The sequence below is a fragment of the Podarcis tiliguerta genome (assembly GCF_965153285.1).
Source record: "Podarcis tiliguerta genome assembly, chromosome: 1".
NCBI lineage: Eukaryota > Metazoa > Chordata > Lepidosauria > Squamata > Lacertidae > Podarcis > Podarcis tiliguerta.
Genome location: NC_139534.1, coordinates 46,796,593 through 46,816,494, shown reverse-complemented (window position 1 = coordinate 46,816,494; position 19,902 = coordinate 46,796,593). Strand labels below are relative to the sequence as shown.

General features: G+C 40.6%; 1 protein-coding gene across 23 annotated transcripts in view; it reads right to left on the bottom strand.

The window, feature by feature from the left end:
* Positions 1-19,902, bottom strand: part of CLASP1 (cytoplasmic linker associated protein 1) — a 155,303-nt gene that overhangs the window by 48,378 nt on the left and 87,023 nt on the right. For 7 of the 23 annotated variants that reach the window (XR_014508715.1, XM_083430164.1, XM_083430155.1 and 4 more), the window contains 4 exons: positions 19,731-19,784; positions 18,519-18,686; positions 13,264-13,371; positions 9,808-9,975 (listed from right to left, as the gene is read on the bottom strand). Coding sequence is in view for 21 of the 23 variants with exons in the window: in XM_083430164.1 (XP_083286290.1) it covers positions 9,808-9,975; positions 13,264-13,371; positions 18,519-18,686; positions 19,731-19,784 (498 nt within the window). In the remaining 2 variants the exon portion in view is untranslated. Of the gene's footprint in view, positions 1-1,809; positions 1,873-6,976; positions 7,085-9,807; positions 9,976-11,528; positions 11,556-13,263; positions 13,372-18,518; positions 18,687-19,730; positions 19,785-19,902 lie in introns of all 23 variants that reach the window. The other 16 variants (XR_014508716.1, XM_083430157.1, XM_083430153.1 and 13 more) reach the window with 6 other exon arrangements.

The window sequence follows — 19,902 nt, the reverse complement described above, 5'->3', positions numbered from 1 at the left end:
GAAGTGTATGATCCAGCTAAAGCTAACCACTTTCATTTGTTTCAATGAAAGAAATGAACCACTAATCTGCATGGGGTTTAAAAGTGCTGAAATTCAGCTGGGTCATGGATTAGGGGAACATTTCTACTATTTGTGGAATAGAACTGCCATAGTGTTGCCCCATTGAAAGGTACACAGGAATTTTGGGACGTGACGTTTCCCCACAGACATGGCAAATCATTATTTCTATTGCTACCTGCCTCCCAAAATCAAGGAACTGGTTGCACTTTCATACATGGTAAACTGGCCCCAGAATGTGCCACATGCAGCTTACTAGGCTAATTTCGTGACATGCGAATGAACAAGAAAGTGATCAAAGAGGTATGTGCAACCAAATTTGCTCCAGAAAACGTACATAAATCTAGTACTCTTGCCCAGAAAGTAATCACTAACTTGATTTAATACATCAAGATCCCAACCACCCTGGCAAGAGCTCCAATAAGGAACAATTCTTTGACAAATCATGAAGTAAAAGAAATCTTTGCATCCCAGTGTGGTTATGGCCACCCTCCAGGAAAAAGGCATGCCACTGGGGAATTAACTTTCAAGTGAAAATATTACTTGTGTAAGTTGGTAAAGAGTGAAAATCTAGCTCTAGCAATGCCAGTTGAAATGCTCACAATTTTCATAAAAACCAGAACTGAATTCTGTCACATGTTATCAAGCAAAACTAAGACTGCATTAGAAAAGGGAAAATAGTTTTTTAAAAGATGTGGATAATCAGAATGGTAAAATAAATCATGTCATAAGCCTTTAAAATACCCAGCAGAAACAACTAAATTAAACTCACATTAAGTTACAAGGTGGCATGCAGCTATATGCTCTACTTTTAGCAAATGGGCAGAACCCATGAGATGGGTGACGATGCAATACATGTTTCTATTGGGACAAATTCTGGGCTTGTCAGTCCCTCACTCCAGAAGAGTATGTTTTCAGTGTACTAAAGCCCATTTCAGAGATATGAATGAAGTTCTCCAGTAAAGTTTCAGAAGAGCACAAGGCAAATCCCAAATAATTTTTCAATGACACCCATTTTGAGACAAATTCTACCAAATCTGCCACCTTTCAAATGTATAGCACAAATTCAAATAAATCATGATCTATAGAAATCTATACTACTTGGATTAAGAAACTAATGCAAATCCGTAAAGACCCAGTCCAGCTTAAAAACCCAAGCTTCTAATTGCTTGATTTGTGCCTTTCAGTAAATAAGAGTTTTATAAAGCTTGGATAGAACATCATTTAAAAAATTGTATTTGCCAAAGAATATTAAACTGACTTTTGCTATTTGCACACCAGAGAGATACACTGTACAACTGAATTTTGAGCCACATCCTTGCTGCTGGTCAGCTCTGCCATTTATTTATTGAGCATTAGAAAATTGTAGCTCCAAGTGATGTTATGCGCTTCCTGTGGCTGCTGTGAAGCATGCCCCAAAATACTATGCAATCTGCCTGAACAAATGCATAGAAGATACATCAACAAAGCCCTGAATCGCCATTTTAACATTGTTTCCTTTCCAGGAATAACAGTATGCAAAACCAAAAAAACCAAGCCACCTTTTAAAAAAAGACGCATTCAAAACTTAAAAGTGACAAAAGCATGTTTAAAAGGGAAAAAAAAGAAAGCCTGTGGCGGCGGTGGTGGTGGTGGTAAAAAAAGAAGAAGCACATGCTAAATGGAGAGCGACGTTTGTGACTGCAAATGTTAAAATGGCAATAAAAAGAGACACTATTAAGAAGCAGACTCATGCAGTTAGCACTTGTTCACCTGACTGCCCAACAGAATCAGCAGTGGAGAGAGCGCTAGTGGACCTGGAATGACGTCGAGAGGCTGCAAGTAGAAGGAATGGCAACACCCACAGGATTAACACACATGTACTCAAGACAGAAAAGTGCCACAGTCCAAAGAGGATGCACATGATTAATACCAACACTGGCGTTACATAGTGAAAAGGAAATGGCATCGCATATGAATGGACATATAAATCGAGTGCCAGCCCCACAAGCAGGACCAGCACCCAAAGCTCCCTTGCTCACCCCCAGCCTCCCCCTTCAGCTATGGGGCATGATGCATGAAAAACAGAAGGGACCCCATTCAAGACTTCCGAGTTACGTGCAGTCCAGCAGAGACTGAGAAACATGAATCACCTGCCGGGTTCAGGAGAACCACTGATGAAAACATGGAATGATCAACTTGGAAGCAATAGGATTTAGGTGTGGTTCGTCTAAATCCTATGGCGGAATCGCAATGAATCCTTAGAAACTGTGCTTGCAAGTGTTAAACCTCAGTAGTTTCATTCATAGATGCGAACCCATGGTCAATAAAAAGACAATTTGTAGTTCAGGGACAAACCGACAGCGCCGGAGAGGAGCAGAAAGACAACATGAGGAAATAACTTTCATGACATATATTTGCTGCAGAAATTATATCCCCAGTACCACAAAGCAGGTAACCTATTAAAACTGAACATATGATGCTACCATAGACATATTCAGGCTCCCTCTTACGGGTAGCATCTCTCCCATTCCCCAGGCAGAGGGATTTTCCCAGTTCTGCTAACCCAGAATCCATTAGCAGTGAATGTGGGAACTTCTGCATTTAAAGAAGTTCTCTGTCGAGAGTCTAATTAGGGTACCATATGGTCTGGACAACATACAGCTACAGTACGGAAAAGAACAAATCTGGATTTGAGAGGAGATTTGAATCATTAATGTTAGTTACAGGCTTTACACTGAATACGGAGTCCTGAGGTCAGTTTTGTAGCTGGAAAACATCCAAGCACCCAAAAAGTAAAAGGCACCAGCACTGACAAATAGTCATTTAAATCATTCACAAGTGCCAATAGAGTTAAGCAGTCTGGTCACAGTATACTTACCTTTGGATCTAAGGCAACGAAGAGTTTGTATCATAATGATGTATTGATTAATACAAAAATCAAAGAGGTCACACATTATACCGTGGAAAGAAGCAGATTTGGCTGGGGAAAGTGTCATTTAAATACTTTCACCGCTTATTTATTCAGCTGCTCAATCTGCAGTTGTACTGCATGCATGTTCATGCTTTCACTAGTTCTGAACTCAGTTTTGGATCTGAAAGAGCACCCTTCACTTTAACAACTAAAAGAGTCTAAGCAAGAATAGAGCAGAGAATTTGGAGGTTGATGTAAGATGGCAAAGATAAACCCAGCTTTTTTTTTTTTTTTTTTTTTTTTTTTGCATTTCATATACTCTCCATTTGATCCCATCTTGGATGTTTCAGATATCTATATGTGGGCCCATTTTGCATGTCACATTATATTATATGTAGTGTAAAACAAACTGTGGATTTGTTTGAACTAGCAGTTATTAAAAAAAATGATTATGACTTATTTTATTGGAATAGATTGTTATAAGATCTGTGATCTTGTATATTCTGTTGTTCTTCAGCTTGTTAAACTTCCTTGTGTATAGTAATATAGAAGAGTGGTATACAAATTAAAAGTGACATGAAAAATGAAAAATTGTTGCTAAAAAGTTCCCATAGTTCTCTTCCCCACCTTCTGCTGCTGCCATGCTGAATACGAAACAAGTCAGAGTCTGGCTTCCTGTGTTGCCCAAATAAACTATTAATATAATGTGATGTGCAAACCGGGAGATGAGCCAGGGTAGTACTAACATTATTTAGCAAATCTATTTCAAAGTCTATAGTTGCATTTTATATAAAATGCTATTAAACTCTTAAAATTGAATTTTGATTTAGATTATCACTAACATCAGTATTTTTCTTATCTTACTTTACTAGAAGAAAAAATATAAATTTGCATATGTTAAATGCTAGGAATATGTACAACCAGTTGTATACTTGGACAGTAAGAAAAGCATACAGCTTTGCATTAACAGTTGAAAAGTTTATAACGTGGTACATTTGATACATGCACATGCACCACTAAGATCTCTTTGGGTTTTAGTTTTTAGTTACAGTATATGACTGGAAAAAACAACATAAATATTTGGTTCCAATATCAGAAACACATATAGAGAGAGAACCCAACTGCTCCTTTAAATTCATGTTTTCTGTGCCTGTTTGCAAACTTTGCAGCCCAAGAACTGAGTCACAGAACAACAGTGGAAAGAGAAGAGTCTTCCAAATGCTTAAGCAATGCATAGAGATTCCCCTGTATTTCCATGCCGTGCTCCACATGTTGCATTGATCATTGCCAGGCTATGCAGCAACAAATGTCCCCCTTCTCCTAGCCCAATGGGTAAACACTCTCAAACATTGGCAAGACGAGGCTAAGAAGACCGGGGTTTGTGTTTTTGATCAGACCTTTTTTAAGCCATTCCTTAATCATCCTTTACAAAGTTATCTGAAACATTCCAGAATTCAGATTAATATTAATAAATCTTAAAGAAGAGAGGATGGTTCCTGAACACACAAACCCCCAACCTTGTTTTAGCTGTAATAGATCACCGAAATAGAGAAATTTTAATTATCAACAGTGAGTAGAAAGGTTTTCTGATTCACCTATGTATATAATGGCAGCAGTAGTCACTTACCAAGTTGAAGAAATTTTTGGTTTTTGTTATATTGTCATTCTATCTCCTATATATTTTTGAAAGCTGTGTGACGTCTGTCCATCCATTAGTTCTCTAAGCCTTCAGACCTTTTAACTGGCATGATGGTTCCTGAAGTGGGTTTCGGTCTATGTTTGGAAACCACCAGGTGCCATTTTGAATCAACATGGAGTGACTGAACCTTTCAAAACAATACTGATTTGGACACATATGAAGATATAAAAACTGCCAGGCTCCTTCTACAAGAATTCTCTTCAGAGAAGGACCTGGTCCTCCCAAAGCAAATACTACAGAGGAGCAGGCTGGATCTGGGGCCTTCAGAGTTCAAGGCATCCCAACACCCTTCACAAGACACAGAGGGCCCCTGAACAGAAGCTGAGCTGCTACTGAGTCCAGGGGAGCTCTGGAGCCTATAAGTGTAGACCTAGTGAGCTGGAGTGCCTGAAGGCTATGAAGGTGCATGCATTAAAGCTTCCAGTTTCTAGAAGGAAGCGCTGGAACAACATCCTTGACATGCCTTGACTGGACTTCCTGTGTTTTGTCCTTGGACTGCTTCTGGACCTTGCTTCTTGTGTTATCCTTACGTTCTGGTTTGTGACCAGACCTTTCTTTTTTTAGAACTACTAGATCTGAAGCAGGACAGCAACCAATTTTTGCATGATGGCTGATGAGATTGAGGAGAACATTTTCCCTTCCACTAAATTTGGATTCAATTGGATGCCATTTTGAATCAAGATGGCAGACTGAATCGTTCTAAACTGCTCACATTTGGACACCTCTAAAAGATATTGTCACCAATGTCTGAGGCCTACAGCTGTGCTCTGGGTGTGGATCTGAAAGCTCATGGTTTAAAGACTCCTTTTCCCATCAGCAATGTTAGAAACTAGCCTCTACAAGTGTCACACACAGCAGGGTTACAGTATCATGTCCATAACACTTGCTTTCCTCCACTATGAAATCCCAATGAGCGTCAGGTATATAGTGCTAAAATGTGAAACACAGAGAGTGGTACTCAATTATGTCTTACTCAGAGCAGACCCATTGAAACCAATGGCCCTAACTTAGTCATGTTCATTTCTATCCCACCCTTTTCCTCCATGGAGCTCAAGGTGGCCTGTACATGGTTCTCCCCCTCCTCATTTAGTCCCCACAACAACCCTGAAAGGTAGATCAGGCTGAGAGACAGGGACTGGCTCAAGGTCACCCAGTGAGCTTCATGGAGGCCGAGTGGAGATTTGAATCCTGGTCTCCCAAGTTCCTAGTCCAGCACTCCAACCTCTATGACAGGCATAGGCAACCTTCTGCCCTCCAGAAGTTTTGGCCTACAACTTCCATGATCCATAGCTAACAGGACCAGTGGTCAGGGATGATGGGAATTGTAGTCCAAAACATCTGGAGGACTGAAGGTTGCGTATGCCTGCTCTACGACACACTGGTCTACCCTGAATAAAATTTAGCTGAACACCACCCAGTTCTTGGTACATGATCACAAACTACCTGTCTGCTTTAAGCAAGTCACAAGTACCATACATTGTAGAATATACTGGAATGGTATTTTATATTCAGACTGAATACTTCTACAAAATCAACTGATGCCTTTCAAGGCTTCAGGATGCTCAGTTTTCTTCAGAATATCTCGCACAACTAATTAACCAATAATACAATAAAAAGCATTCATTACGAAGAACCAAGACATTGCACTACTAATTTGGAAGAACAGGTTTTTCTTTGGACTAGGGTTGTTGGACCATAATTTTAAAAGCAAAACCGTGGAACTTCTGTGAAATTGTGATGAATCCATTATGCCCTATAAATACAGGGCATTTTAATCGCAATTACAGCTGGGGAATGGAGTTACCCTGCGACAGCAATCTTGTTATTGCATGCATGCAAGCCACAGGATGGAGTGCATATTGGAAGAGGGGGAAAGAAAATGTGAACACACTTTCTAAGTCCCCCCACCCCGTGAAAGCCAATATTACATTGGATCTAAATGCCACCAGCTCATGCTTTGAGGCAGCATCACTCTTCCCTGAAGTGATGAAGGCTGGCTGCTTTCAGAAGTGCTGGATTTGGCAAAATCATTGTTGCTCAAATGCTGTTAAAAGAACTTGGAAACTATAACAAAATGATTATTATTTTTAGACGGGAGGGTCTTCCTACTAAAGGAAAGCAGGGTTTAAGCATGCAGAAGGGGAGAGAAAAAAGTGAGGGTCGGAAACAGGGAGTGTTGGGAAGGTTTTTTGTTTTTTTGTCTTGCAATTAAAAAAAGAGAGAGAGTAAAACAAGCTCATTCCACCTAGTGATGTCTTGACTAAGCCACAAAAAAGGGGGAGGAGAAGGAAGGGCCCTTAGAAGCTCCAGCGCCTGCAGGTACTCACCAAGTGGAGGGAAGCCCCGAGCAGGGCTTGTATCTCGGCTGCTCTCACGGCTGGTATCGCGGCTGCACCCCTGACTCACGCTGGGTCGGGGGATACGGCTGCTCCGTGCTAGCATGCAGCAGGGAGGGTTTCAGAGAAGGTGAACACAAGTTTAATGAGGACACAAAGCTCAGACAGGAAAGTCACATTTATGGTCATTATTGACATTAGTAAAAAAAGGAAAATCATGGGCGGCGGCAGCCAACTCTGACTGGCCACAGACCAACCGCAATGCATGCCAAGTGGCGCTTTATTGTGTTGCAAATCAGCACACCTGAGAGGCCTGCCTGGCAGGCAATCCCAGTTGGTGTAAGTGGTAAAGGAACAGAAGATCTTAGTTGGAAAAAGAGAGGGTTAGACTTTTGCACATACAGAGATCATGCCAAACTGCTGAGGCTGAAAGAAACATTGTGGGAAAGAGATATGCTTTTAGAGGGATAACCAGATCAACAAGGATTTAGCCTTGAACCACCAAAGAAAGGCCACTTTTACAAAAAGAAAAAAGGTCTTTTACAAAGACTTGCCATAGTAATAGACAAATAATGTCAAAGGAGGGTAAGCAGGACACCTATCTAGAACCTTCTCAAAATATGCTATTATGACGATGTCCCTGATCGGTCACCATTGCTGCAGGCACACTTGCAGGATTCCCTCTCCTCTCTGCCCTTCTTTTCTCATCAAAATCCGGCATGCCTACTCAAACATGAAGTGGAATCTATTCCTTTGGGTTTCTATTCAACAGCACAACCAAAATCCAGTTATTTGTTGGAGAAGAATACAAATAAGCACCTGGAGACCACCAAGACTGAAAGGCACTACAGAGCCCTTCAGTTTGAGAATAAAGAATATGGACTGAAGATGAAAACCCAACAATTGGTGCATCATTTGCTTCCACAAACCCATCCTGTTATTGCAAACTCTGGGTCAGTCCACCGGCTCAGTGAAACAATGATCTGAATACTGAGCCTGAACCATAAAATTGTGAACTGAAGTGCGGTCTGACTGAACCAGATTCCAAACAGAGACAGCGGCAGACCTACATTTTTGCTGCCCTGAGGTTTGAACTGTTATGCGGGGCCCTTTGGAACCAGCATTGAGGTCTAGGTCACCACTATGATCTTCTTCAACTTAGGGATTGTTCCATGACAGATCACCACATTAAAAAAAAAATTAACTTCTATGCTTCAGATTTTGATTAAAATTTATGTGCTGAAATATCTCACATATCAAAATCACTGGTGTGAACAAAAAATTTCCTACGCCTTGTAGTTTTCGAGTTATGGGAGGGAAATGTTATATACATGCATGATTAACCTTTTTAAAGCAATGTGGAATATAGCTGCTTCTGGGGTCCCTCTGGGATTAGGAGCCCTGAAGCTTAAGCTTTGTTAGTTTCATCCTAGATGCGCCCGTGATCAGGGATAGGGATCTGCTTGGGTTCATGGGAATCTAGTTTGCTTGCATAAAATGTTTTCCTGGATCAACTGACTCTCAAACAAATTAGTTTTCTCATTGTGATGACTGCCCTGGTTATCAGCTTGGTATTGATGTCCTCTGCCATTTCCTTAAGAATAGCTATGTCCTTCTTTATCTTGTTTCCCTTGTCTGCGTTTTGCCTTCCTTCTCTGTGCATACAACCAGAAAGCCTGTGCCCAGATCTCTTCTAGAGAGGTAACCTCACATCCCACATTACTACTAAGGCTTTGATTCCCTCTCTCACTCACCCCACTTGCCATCTCATAAATATGGTTGAAATTTCTGCTCAGATCTTGTATGCCTTCTGTGCTATCATTCTACCCTGTATCTTGATCTCTGACCATGTATGTGTCTCCCCCTCCAGTCCCATCTGCTTTCCCAATTCCACTCTTGCCTGTTCACTCCTGGAAGATACTGACTTTAAAGTCGCTGTTTCCAGTTCTACTCTGCTAGTTTATCTGGAGGTCTCAATTGCAGTTCTGGCCAGCAGGACCCGATTCCATGCTGATGAATTGTAATGTAAACCAGAACTCCTACCTTCAAAATAAAACCTGCCAAGGCTACCATATATTTTACATTGAAAGCAGGCAGCCTGGCTTGAACATCAGATATCTCTGATAACTGGACAGCTGCTTTTACTGAGCCATGGAACGTGCACAATGGTCCTACATATGTTCATTTGTGGGGAGGGGAAGCTACAGAATAAGTTGAATAGTTATTTGAATGGTAAACAGTGCACTAATAGGTTCGCAACAACATGATATATATTTATACATATTTTTTCCCTAAGGGAAGGTAGAGAAAGAAAATGTTAGCATTCACCAAAATCAACATGAACTATGCAGTAGCTAAATTCTGTCTTAATGCTCTTGACAGTACATTTGAAATGACAGGATGGAATTAAATCATGAGAGTGGCAACAGAAGGTAAACCACTGGTTGTTATTGTTTTTTTTTAAAAAAAGTATTATTTTCTGATTAATGTTGTGATTGAACCTGGGCAACCTCCACCTAAGGTGGCTTCACCTAAAGTTCTACTAGTGTGGAATTAGGTGGAAGTTTTACTGATTCAGTGGAAAAGATGGCCTTGCCATTTCAAAGTGCTCTCTCAACAGATTCCTCTTTCCTCATTCTGCAGTCACAGAACTTTGTGGACATGTTAGCATGACTCTGAAAGAATGCAAATCGCTAATAAAGTTCTTAGGGTGCACATTTAAATAAGGCCATCATAGCCACCATCTTATTGTGGTAATACCAAGAACCATGCCGTGTTTCTTCAGTCTCTTTGTTCTGCACCGAATCCAATACAAATCTTACCTAGACCGATCCTGTTTGGACTGGTCTCTCGGCTGCAGCCCTGACTTCGAGGGACCTTGCTGCGTTTTTCAGCAGGGGATGGTGCTGGGTGTCCTCTGGTTGTTCCACTGCTTAGTCCACCGTATGCACTTCCCAAGAGCTTGCCAGGGGAACTGGATCGACTGCCAGCTAGACAGGAACCACAGATATAAAACAAAAATATTCAGCTTATCTCAAAATGACTAAATCTGCCCGGTTCCAATTAATTAAAAAATATATCAAAAACAAAATTAAAGCAGCAGAGTAAACCCAGAAGCCGCCCATTTGTTAATAAACATGTCTGATCACTTCTGAATTACGCATTTCCAAAATTATGATGGATTGAGAGGAAGTACCTTCCTTAAACAAATACCCAGTTCACACATAATGAGGCACTCCTACAAACCAGTTTGTGCATGAAAGAAAGCTCAACTGCCTCCTATTTCCACCTCCCCCATTCTTTTCTCCTCTCATACACCCAGGCTGCGGACTAGAGGATACCTCCTGATTTCTTAAACCACAATTTCCCTTGATGTCCAACCAGGAAATATGGTTTTATGAAGGCAGAAAGGGATCCAAAGAACTGCTCAGCTCACACAAGGGTCTTGTAGCAGCCCAGTGAATTTTTTTTTTTAAATAACTTTTTAAAACTCTTTCAGACTGCCTTGTGTTACCACAAAACCTACTTTTAAAAGTCCCTTCAGTTTCAAAAGCACTTTGCAATGCTGGGAAGTGGGCTCCTGTTAAAAAAATAAAAATCCAACTGAACTCACCATACTAAGATGCAGGATCCTTTGATCGTGAATTTATCTTTAAATGCCTAGGTACTAGTAAGTAGGTTTAATTGAACCTACAATTAAGAATGTTTTTCCCAACCTAGGAACTACAATTTAAACCAGTGCTGCTGCTTCTGTTGTCTGAACAAGCAGCAAACATTTCATTTTTATTATTTTAAGAACTTCTAAACCTCCTCTATCCAGCAAAGAGTCATCCATGGTTGTTCGCAAAGCATTCTGTTTTCCATTTGAACAGGTGACCAAAAGCCCCATGGTCTTTTTAGCAGAAGCCCTAAAGCACACTTAAAAGGGAGCAAGCCCCATTGAACATAGTGGAGCCTACTTCTGAGTAAACATGCATAAGATTGTTCTGCTAATTCATGCCAAACTACCTGGAGACCATATAGAAAACCACATTCCTGATTTGTATGTACATTCAGAAGATTTGGGCTCTTGATTATATGGGTCTCTGTACCTTATCTTCACTCTATAGTCTACTGTACTGTACAAGACAAACATGCCAAATCTTCCTTCCAATTTACGCTGAACTTAAACTCACACGCATCAGCAAGACTAAGCTGCCCAACCAGAGCTGTGTCAGAAGAAAGTCCTACTGAATTAAGCAGGGTTTACTCCCAGGTAGTGGGGTCAGGATTATAGCTTAAATTATGCTGATGAATAAAAAAGAACACCTAGTTTTTAATAATCATAGCAGCTGCAAGTATGAAACGTCTTTATATATGCAAAGGTATTCTAAGTACCTTATGTGTATACCAAAAGCAGTCCAAGTCTGAATTCTCATTTTAGGGGCACTAGGGGGATTAAAGAGGGCAAGTATCCTAAATATTAAAATAGTTAAAAACAGTAGTGTGAAAGACAGCACAGACATGGAAACAGGAGTGAAAAAACAAAGAAGGGGTTCCTTACCACCAGCAGGGTTAGCTGATCTGGATCCTGGATTATGAGAGCAGACCAAAGGACAGGCAGAGAGTGAATTAGAGAAAGCAAGACAATGCAAAGTTCAAGAAGCATTGCTAGTTGCACACAATACCAGTTGCCTTTTGACAGACACATCACTGCTTGCACCATGCAGTATATTACACAGCAGGGCCTTTCTTGACAGCATGTCCACAAAGACACCTATTACCTGAACTTATGAGCTGGCAAATGACCACTTGGGGGTCAAGCAAAAAAGAAATGTAGTGCCAGCACAGAGCCTTAATCAGTGGTATCACGAGCTGGCCTTGCACAGCAATTAGATGCAGTGTAGCAGGACATGCAAAGCTGTTGCAGGTCACAGACAAATTACTAGCATGTCTGCACTGGGAAAAATAGTGGGTCCATGATCCAACATGCACATCAATCATCCCAAAGCCAGCTTCTTCAGCACATCCCCCCCCCAAAAAAAGCTTTGTCCCCTTAATAATGTATTGATTTTGTTAAGGATTTAGAACACAAAGAAAGATACCAGTAAGAAAACAAAAATGATCAAGAAACCAAGAGCAGCCCTGATAGCTATATTGCTCACTAGCAATCCCTTATAATGGGATTGCAACTTTCACAAGCAGGATAGTAAGACTGGCCTGCCAAGCGCCCAGTGAAAGAACTGCAAGATTCAAAGATTAGGGCTCTAACAATCAATGTAAAAAACACAACATCAGGAGAACTGGCATTCTGTCAGGGTCAGTGGGAATGCTCATACCATGCAACATAAAAAACTTGTGAATATGCTACTGGTAATATCATTTTTCTCTTTATGCAAATACACTACATTAAGCACCTAATCACTATTTTACGCATTCTGCATTATCCCTTCTTTAGAATTATTTTCACACACCCAGCACATCAGCTTAATTGAGAGATGCCCCAGGTGATCAGGAATCGGAGTGACTAACAAGAACCAAATTAGCAAGTATCATATGCTCTTCCCCATAACTGATCAGTAATCACAGATCATACAGTACAGTAACAAAGGATCAGAGAGCCAGCTATTATTTATGACATACAGGAATCCATTTTATTTTCTTCAGCAGTCATCACAGATGCAGAGCTTTCTGAACAGTGTCCGCACTCAACCAATCCAGCCAAAGTCCCACCTTCCTACTCTCCAAAATACATGCTCCCATGATGCTGGATGAATTACAGGATGAATTGCACAAGACATCCCAGAGAGATGGATAGGGCCTGACTTAGTGGACTCCTCTTAGGTGAAAAGAGTAGGAAAGCCCTTTACAAGTAAGACAGGCAGACACCACAGTTTAGAAGCAGCTTCTAATGAAGGAGTATTCTTCCATGCTTAGCACAAAGGAGTTCATGAATGTGTGAAACACAAGTGAACAATTCAAGCAGCATATTAGGAGATAAACATACGTCTGGGTGTTAATGGCTGATCTTCAAAATAGTGAAAGAGGATGGGAATGTACACAGGGATGGTAACCATTACCTAGAGCCCTCAAATATCCTGATATTTCTATATCTGTGTACCATTTCATAATGAATTGGAGTCCTAGCCTTGGATAAGGCTGTTCCATACAAATGATATATACTGAACGAAACTGATTGGAGTGAATGGAATATGTGCTTTCTACGAGGACAGGAAATGAAAATGATTTGGAAAAAATATAAAGCCTCCTCAACAAGACAAAGCTAAATGGCTTCTTACGCTGGGACTGTGAAACTACTTTAGCCCGGCTGCGGCCTCGCGTGTCAGCAGGTGATGAGGTGATACTGGTGGTACTTCCAGAGCTTTGCCTCCTTGTGCGGATCCGACCTAGGGAAAAGGGGGGAAAGAAGCAGCAGTTAATTAATCCAAGTGATTGTGCTTTAAATATCTTATCCTCTCACCAACACATTCAAATTGGGATGAACAAATCTATAATAATCATAATACTTGTACTAAAATGAAAATGCATCCCATTTTACTAGTGTTAGAAATATGGTTAAAACCGCAATATCAAAACCAGGAATGAATATTTAGGTGCAACCCAATGGGACTTCACCTCTCTCCTCTTCTTACAGCCCCCCAAATCTGCCCTAGAGGCTTTTACAATCCTCTGGAGAAGATTTTGATGGCGCACAGAGGACTCCAGTGGGGAGGAGAGGATAGTAAAGTTCTGTTGTGCAAGTGGAAGCCTGTTCTGCTTACACACATATAATGTTGGATACAACCCTTTGCATTTAACAGTGTACATAATAGAACACCCAAAACAATTTGCATCAAAATGTCACAAGAAAAAGGAAAACAACAAAGTTCATTCCTAAATTAGGGGAGAGAACTGGAGATAAAGAGGTTCTGGGTGTTAATGGCTGATCTTCAAAATTATTATTGAATAAGACTAGGCAATATTATTCCTGCTTTACAGATAGGAGGAATAAGTCCCTGTGTGTCTCCAGAATGTTCTAGCAGAACAACTTCTCAAGAATGCTCTAGCAAACATCCTTGCAGCCCAGTTATGGCCAGTAGAATCAGTAAGCACAAAGCGCGATGATCCAATTTTTTTCTGACAAATCCTGAAGGACTCTACCTCAGTGATAGAGCATCTACTTTTCACAGAGAAGCTCCCAGTCCCCAACATCTACAGGAATGCCCAGGGAAAGCTGCAGACAATACTAAGTTAGGTGAACCAATGGTCTGGGCTCAGTATTAAGGAAGCTTCCAAAGTTCCTATGATAATACAAGGAAAGCAACAGCAATGTACCATACTAAACTTTACAACTTTATCATTATCCCCCCCCTCCCCTTCACTAGCAAGAAAAAGCTGCTTCAACTCTTATCAGCATAGCTGCTTCAGCTGCCCTGAAAGTGTGAATTAACAGAAGATGACACCAACATATGTACCACTGCTTCATAGGCTGCATCCCATCAAAGCCAACCCACCAGCACCACTGGACCATTTGATTTTGTTGGACTCCTACTCCCCCTTAGCCACTAGAGCCAATCCTCAGGAATAACAGGAATTGTAGTCCAACGTCTGGAGGGCACCAGGTTGGCTACCCCATGATAACTGATAATAATAATAATAATAATAATAATAATAATAATAATAATAATAATTTTATTACTTATACCCCACTCCATCTGGCTGAGTTTCCCCAGCCGCTCTGGGCAGCTTACAGCATATATAAAAACGTAGTAAAATATCAAATATTAAAAACTTCCCAATACATGGCTGCCCTCAAATGTCTTCTAAAAGTCTTAGCCTGTCCTACCTCACAAGGTAATTGCATCTACTATCTTCTCTTTAAGCTACAGGTTAATCTAAAAATAACCAAATTCAGTGCAAATGCTCAGTCTGGCTTTGGCTATTCAGCAAAGTCAGCCATTTTTGCAGTTGCCATTAGAAATATGATTTTTTTAAAAAAGAATAAAACATTATATTTGCCAAGGGGATCCCCTTTCTCTCTACTACAAACATTCTGTTTCTTCTACCTTTCTATTCCAGTGCTATTTCAGAAAGCACACCTTTCGCCATAACGAAACTATTTCCAACACCATGAAATGGTAAATAGAAAACAGCACTATTTAAAACAATCCCATAATATTTGTACTGTTAAAAATAAAATAAAATAAAAATTTAGAAACAATTAAAAACATCTAAAATATGTAAAAGCATTAAGAAAATCAAGTAACAGGTAAAGCAGTCATAGTTAATAAATTTCAAGGTTGCCAGGAACTGTACAATGAAACAAACTATTAGCCATTAAAATGATACTAGTTCTACACAATTAATAAATAAAGCAGAGGCCTAGAAAGGCCACTGGGCAAAGAACCAGAATAACCTTTTTATGCGCTTTTCTATCTTTTTTTAAGCAAGCTTTTTCTATGGAAACGAAAGAGCCCAACATTTCCAGTTACAAAAACCAGGTAAACCCTCAGTTGGCGGTGATATTCATGAAGTGTTCAACACGTTAGGCTAGGTTCACAGAACTACTCAGAAACAAAATGTTCCACTAAGTATTATGCCTAATGACAAGGGTGAGCTGAGAGACAAGGTGAAGGGTACTCAGCAGCAGCAGCATGAGTAAGAGGAGAACACCATGCAAGAGGTCATGCAAAGGCACCAGTGAACACAGATGAAAATCAGGGACCACTTGGGTGATAACAGAGAACTGGTGTAAGAGCCAGAGACAGACCTCAGTTACACAGAGACTGCTTACCCTCAGGTTTACTGGTAGTACCATCTTTAAGCAAATTTAGAAAAAAAATGAGAGGGATAACAGGGAAAGTTAGTAATATTCAGCAGAAGTGGGCAGTGTGTAGTTAGCTACAAAAACAAGGTATAACTTTCAGTTGAATTAAATGAATAATGTTAGTTAAACAGAAATGCAACATCTGTGCACCTGAAGCCGGAATTATCGTGATACATACATGGGTAACTGCACAAGGCTGCTACCACCCCCAGATATTTATGACATTTCCTAGTCCTCACTTGGGTTGTCTTTCTTTCGAACCCCCCCCCCCCCTCTTTAATTTCATCAGGCTTTTAGTTTGCTTCCTTTTCTGCCACCTGGCTTTTAAGTGTGTTGCACGGTTGATAAGATTGTTTTAAAACTTCATGTAAACCTGTTAGAGAGGCCTATACTACCAGAGTATACAAGTACCATGAACACACAAACAAACAAAAAAATCGGTCATTTGTTTAACCAGACTGCTTCCTACAGCAGAGATCGTTATGACAATAGCTCCACCTGCTGACAAATAACCCCATAATGCTTTCAGCACATTTAATTGGTGACATCCAGTATTATTCCCAACGCTCCCGTTTGCACAACAGAAACCTGATTGCAAAATAGGACTTCTGTTTTATTTTCTCCTCCTTCCATAGCAGATTTGGGGAGGATGGGGGGGCTGCGGGAGAAGACATGCATTGGATCTCACCCATTATGGTTCATTAACACAAGTGAGCATATGAGCGATCTTGCAAAGGCTGCTGGTTGTGTGAATGGCTCTTAAGGAACTGTCTCCGAAACTGCCTGCCCATGCACTAAGTATAGAAGGGAAGAAAGAGAAGCTTGATGTCTTTTCACTAGAGTGTGTGCTTTTTTAATACTGAGGAAATACAATTAGCATATTGCTGAGGAGGGGACACTGTCAAAATGTAATTCTCTAAACCAGCAGAAGTAATACAGAACTAGTTTGTTTGTGAACCACTAGTCTTTGCTTCTGTGTTTCTCTAATACTGGGCCCACAAGTTCTTCTTAAATAAAAAGGTGCTTGTGGAAATGCAGGCATTGCATACTTGGTCATTAGAGAGCCCTTCTGCAGAAACTGAGCATGGTAAGGTGATGTGCACTCAAGGTGTCGTAACTACAGTGGTACCTCAGGTTAAGTACTTAATTCGTTCCGGAGGTCCATTCTTAACCTGAAGCACCACTTTAGCTAATGGGGCCTCCCGCTGCTGCTGCGCCGCCAGAGCACGATTTCTGTTCTCACCCTGAAGCAAAGTTCTTAACCCGAGGTAATATTTCTGGGTTAGCGGAGTCTGTAACCTGAAGCGTATGTAACCTGAGGTGCTGCCAAATAAAATTAGACAGTCACAGATTTAAGTACTATCAGAAGAACGCTGCCCCCTTTGAGTGCAGTGCAGACTAAACCAATTGAAAGGAACAGCCTGCTGAGGTCAATGAAAGTAGTCTGCAATTTAAACTGAATAAATTTTTAAAAACATAAATGATTGGGGTTATTGTAAGATTAGGTGCAGGAAAAGCAGTAACTGAATAAACAAATATACCCACAAAAGTTGACAGAGATTCTGTGGTGGCACTATTGACTCATGCTGACAAGATTTCCGCTTGAAGAATGCAACACGCAAACCAATCAAGAACACAGGAGGACACATAGAAGCCGGCGTGGTGTTGTGGGTAAAGTGCTGGACAAGGAACCCGGGAGACCAGTGTTCGAATCCCTGCTGCCCACTCAGACACAAAGTTTACTGTGTGGCCTTGGGCGAGTCACCAGTCTCAGCCTAGCCTATCTCACAGGGCTGCTGTGAGAGTATATATGTACACCACCCTGAGCTCCTTGGAGGAAAAGTGGGATACAAAGGTAATAATAATACCTAGTTATACTAAGATCACTTAAAGCATAGAGTCATGCAGGGTATTATCTGGAGAAAAATTAGTCTGTTTCATGCCGGAAATATGCTTCCTACAGCCTTTAACATTCACAGGTCACATTTGTTTGTTTTAATTTTGCTCCCCCAGAATGTTAGGCAAAATTTAGCAGCTACTCCAAATTTTTAGACTGGTGGAACTTAGTGGCTGCTTTATCTTGGCACGACTTGCCACATACTCACCTATATTGATCCTCCTTTAAAGAAGGTTTTCGCCACACTAAGCTGTAATAACCTAATCTTTACAAGAAAAAAGGAGGCGATTTCCCCTGATCTGCACTGAATCCTAACAAATGTATATTAGAGATTAGAAAAGGTTGTATTCTGCAACATCATACCCATCGGACACTACTGAAATCAATGGATTTGAAGTTAGTCCTATACGCTGATGAAAATGGGATTACTCTGAGTATGACTTAGTGGAATGCAACCCAATAGGGCCACTTTCCCTAGATTGCAGCTACTGCATTCTTTCCAGAGAATAACATTTATTCCTCATGCTGCACAGTCTGAGTTGTCTGGCTCACAGAATTCACAGAAGCCTTGCCGAAGAAAGTGACAGCCATCACGTCAAATAAAACGCCACCACTCCATAAACTACTCAGGTGCCGTAGATGCCAAACCTATTTCATTTAGCTAACGCTTCTGTAAACAATCCACGAGTTTATTCCCCATGGGACAGTATATACCGTTTTCCAAAGTATTTCTCTGTAAGGCTGGAACTCCCGAAGAAACGCATTCATTTATTCTACTAAATCCTTACATAAATCACTCATCTCCTTTATGGGAAAGCAAATAAGCTTACCTAGAGATGCGTATGAACCCGGGGGCAAGGCCGCTGCTGAGCTGAAGGGGGCATCTGATCCAGAAGTGACTTTAGATTTGGCACTGGCTGCTGCATTCACGTCAATGTCACTGCGAGAACGTTGGAGGGACCCTGATGCAGACACAGATTTTGCACTCACTGTAGAAGCTTTTGAGGAGGTGGGTGGGAAGAGAGATACACACTGTTAAAGATAAGGATACTCAAGGAGATCAGTTTAGAACAAGTCTTTTCATTCCTGCCAGGAGGAATGGGGGTGCTAAGACTGAAGACTTTTCCCTATGCCCAAAGAATAATTTCAGGCACAAAAATGCTTCAGTAAGTTTTATCCTAACGATTTTTCCCCCCCATTAAATGGAAAAGTACTATATGAACCTTCGCTTCGAAATAAAACTCTACGCCTTCACTATTCTAATGTGGTTTTAAATAAGCCTCATGCTTTCTCTTTTTCAGCTTGGTTTTAAGTTCAGCTGAAAATTGTTTTGTTCTGTCTCTGCTAAGTAAGTAAATTTTATGTTGTTCTCTTGCTGATACAAAGCAATAGAATACATGAAATGAAAACATACAATAACATACAGAAATTCAGCAATAAAATTCCAAAATTCACCCACTTAAAAACAAAACAAAAAACTACGGACTGAGAGAGGCATAACAACACTGTAATTCTTGTGGTTGCTATTACAAGAAGTCTTCTTATTTAACAAATAAACTGTGTTAAAATCAAACTTTCTACATCTTTTAAATTAATGTGTCATACCAAATTAAAGAAAACATATTTGTGCTCTTTATCCAGCTTCCTGCTCTCCCTTCCTATTTGGCAAAATAAAGATCTCCCTCAGAGAAACAGCAAAATGATTATGGCCCTTTCAAGGACCAATCAGGTACTCTTTTGCGTTAACTATTCTGTATGTAATCTCAGCTACGGAGGTCCTTCCAACCCAGACCATATGTGCGTTAACCAGAAACTCATCAAAAATCTAAGGCTCTAATATAGCCTTCCCTGAAATGGTGGCCATTGTTTTGGACTACAGATCCCATAAGCCCCAGTCAGGGATCAGGGGTGATGAGGGCTGTAGTCGAACAACATCCAGAGGGCCACAAGTTGGGGAAGGCTGGTCTAGATTGGTGGACCTTGGTTTCTCAGTTACATGAACCATCCAGACTCTGTTCTGTTTAAGATATAGGTTTTCCTACCTCCACTCAAATCTTTATTCTGAACTAAATCATACTGCTGCTCTGATGTAGCTTCTGTGAGAAGAAAATTTGACGGAGTAAGTTAATGCTACCTATCTGTTAGATTGCTACTACTACAGCTTATTATTACTAAAAGAATAAGGCTTCTGCAGATACCCTTTGCCATTCTGGA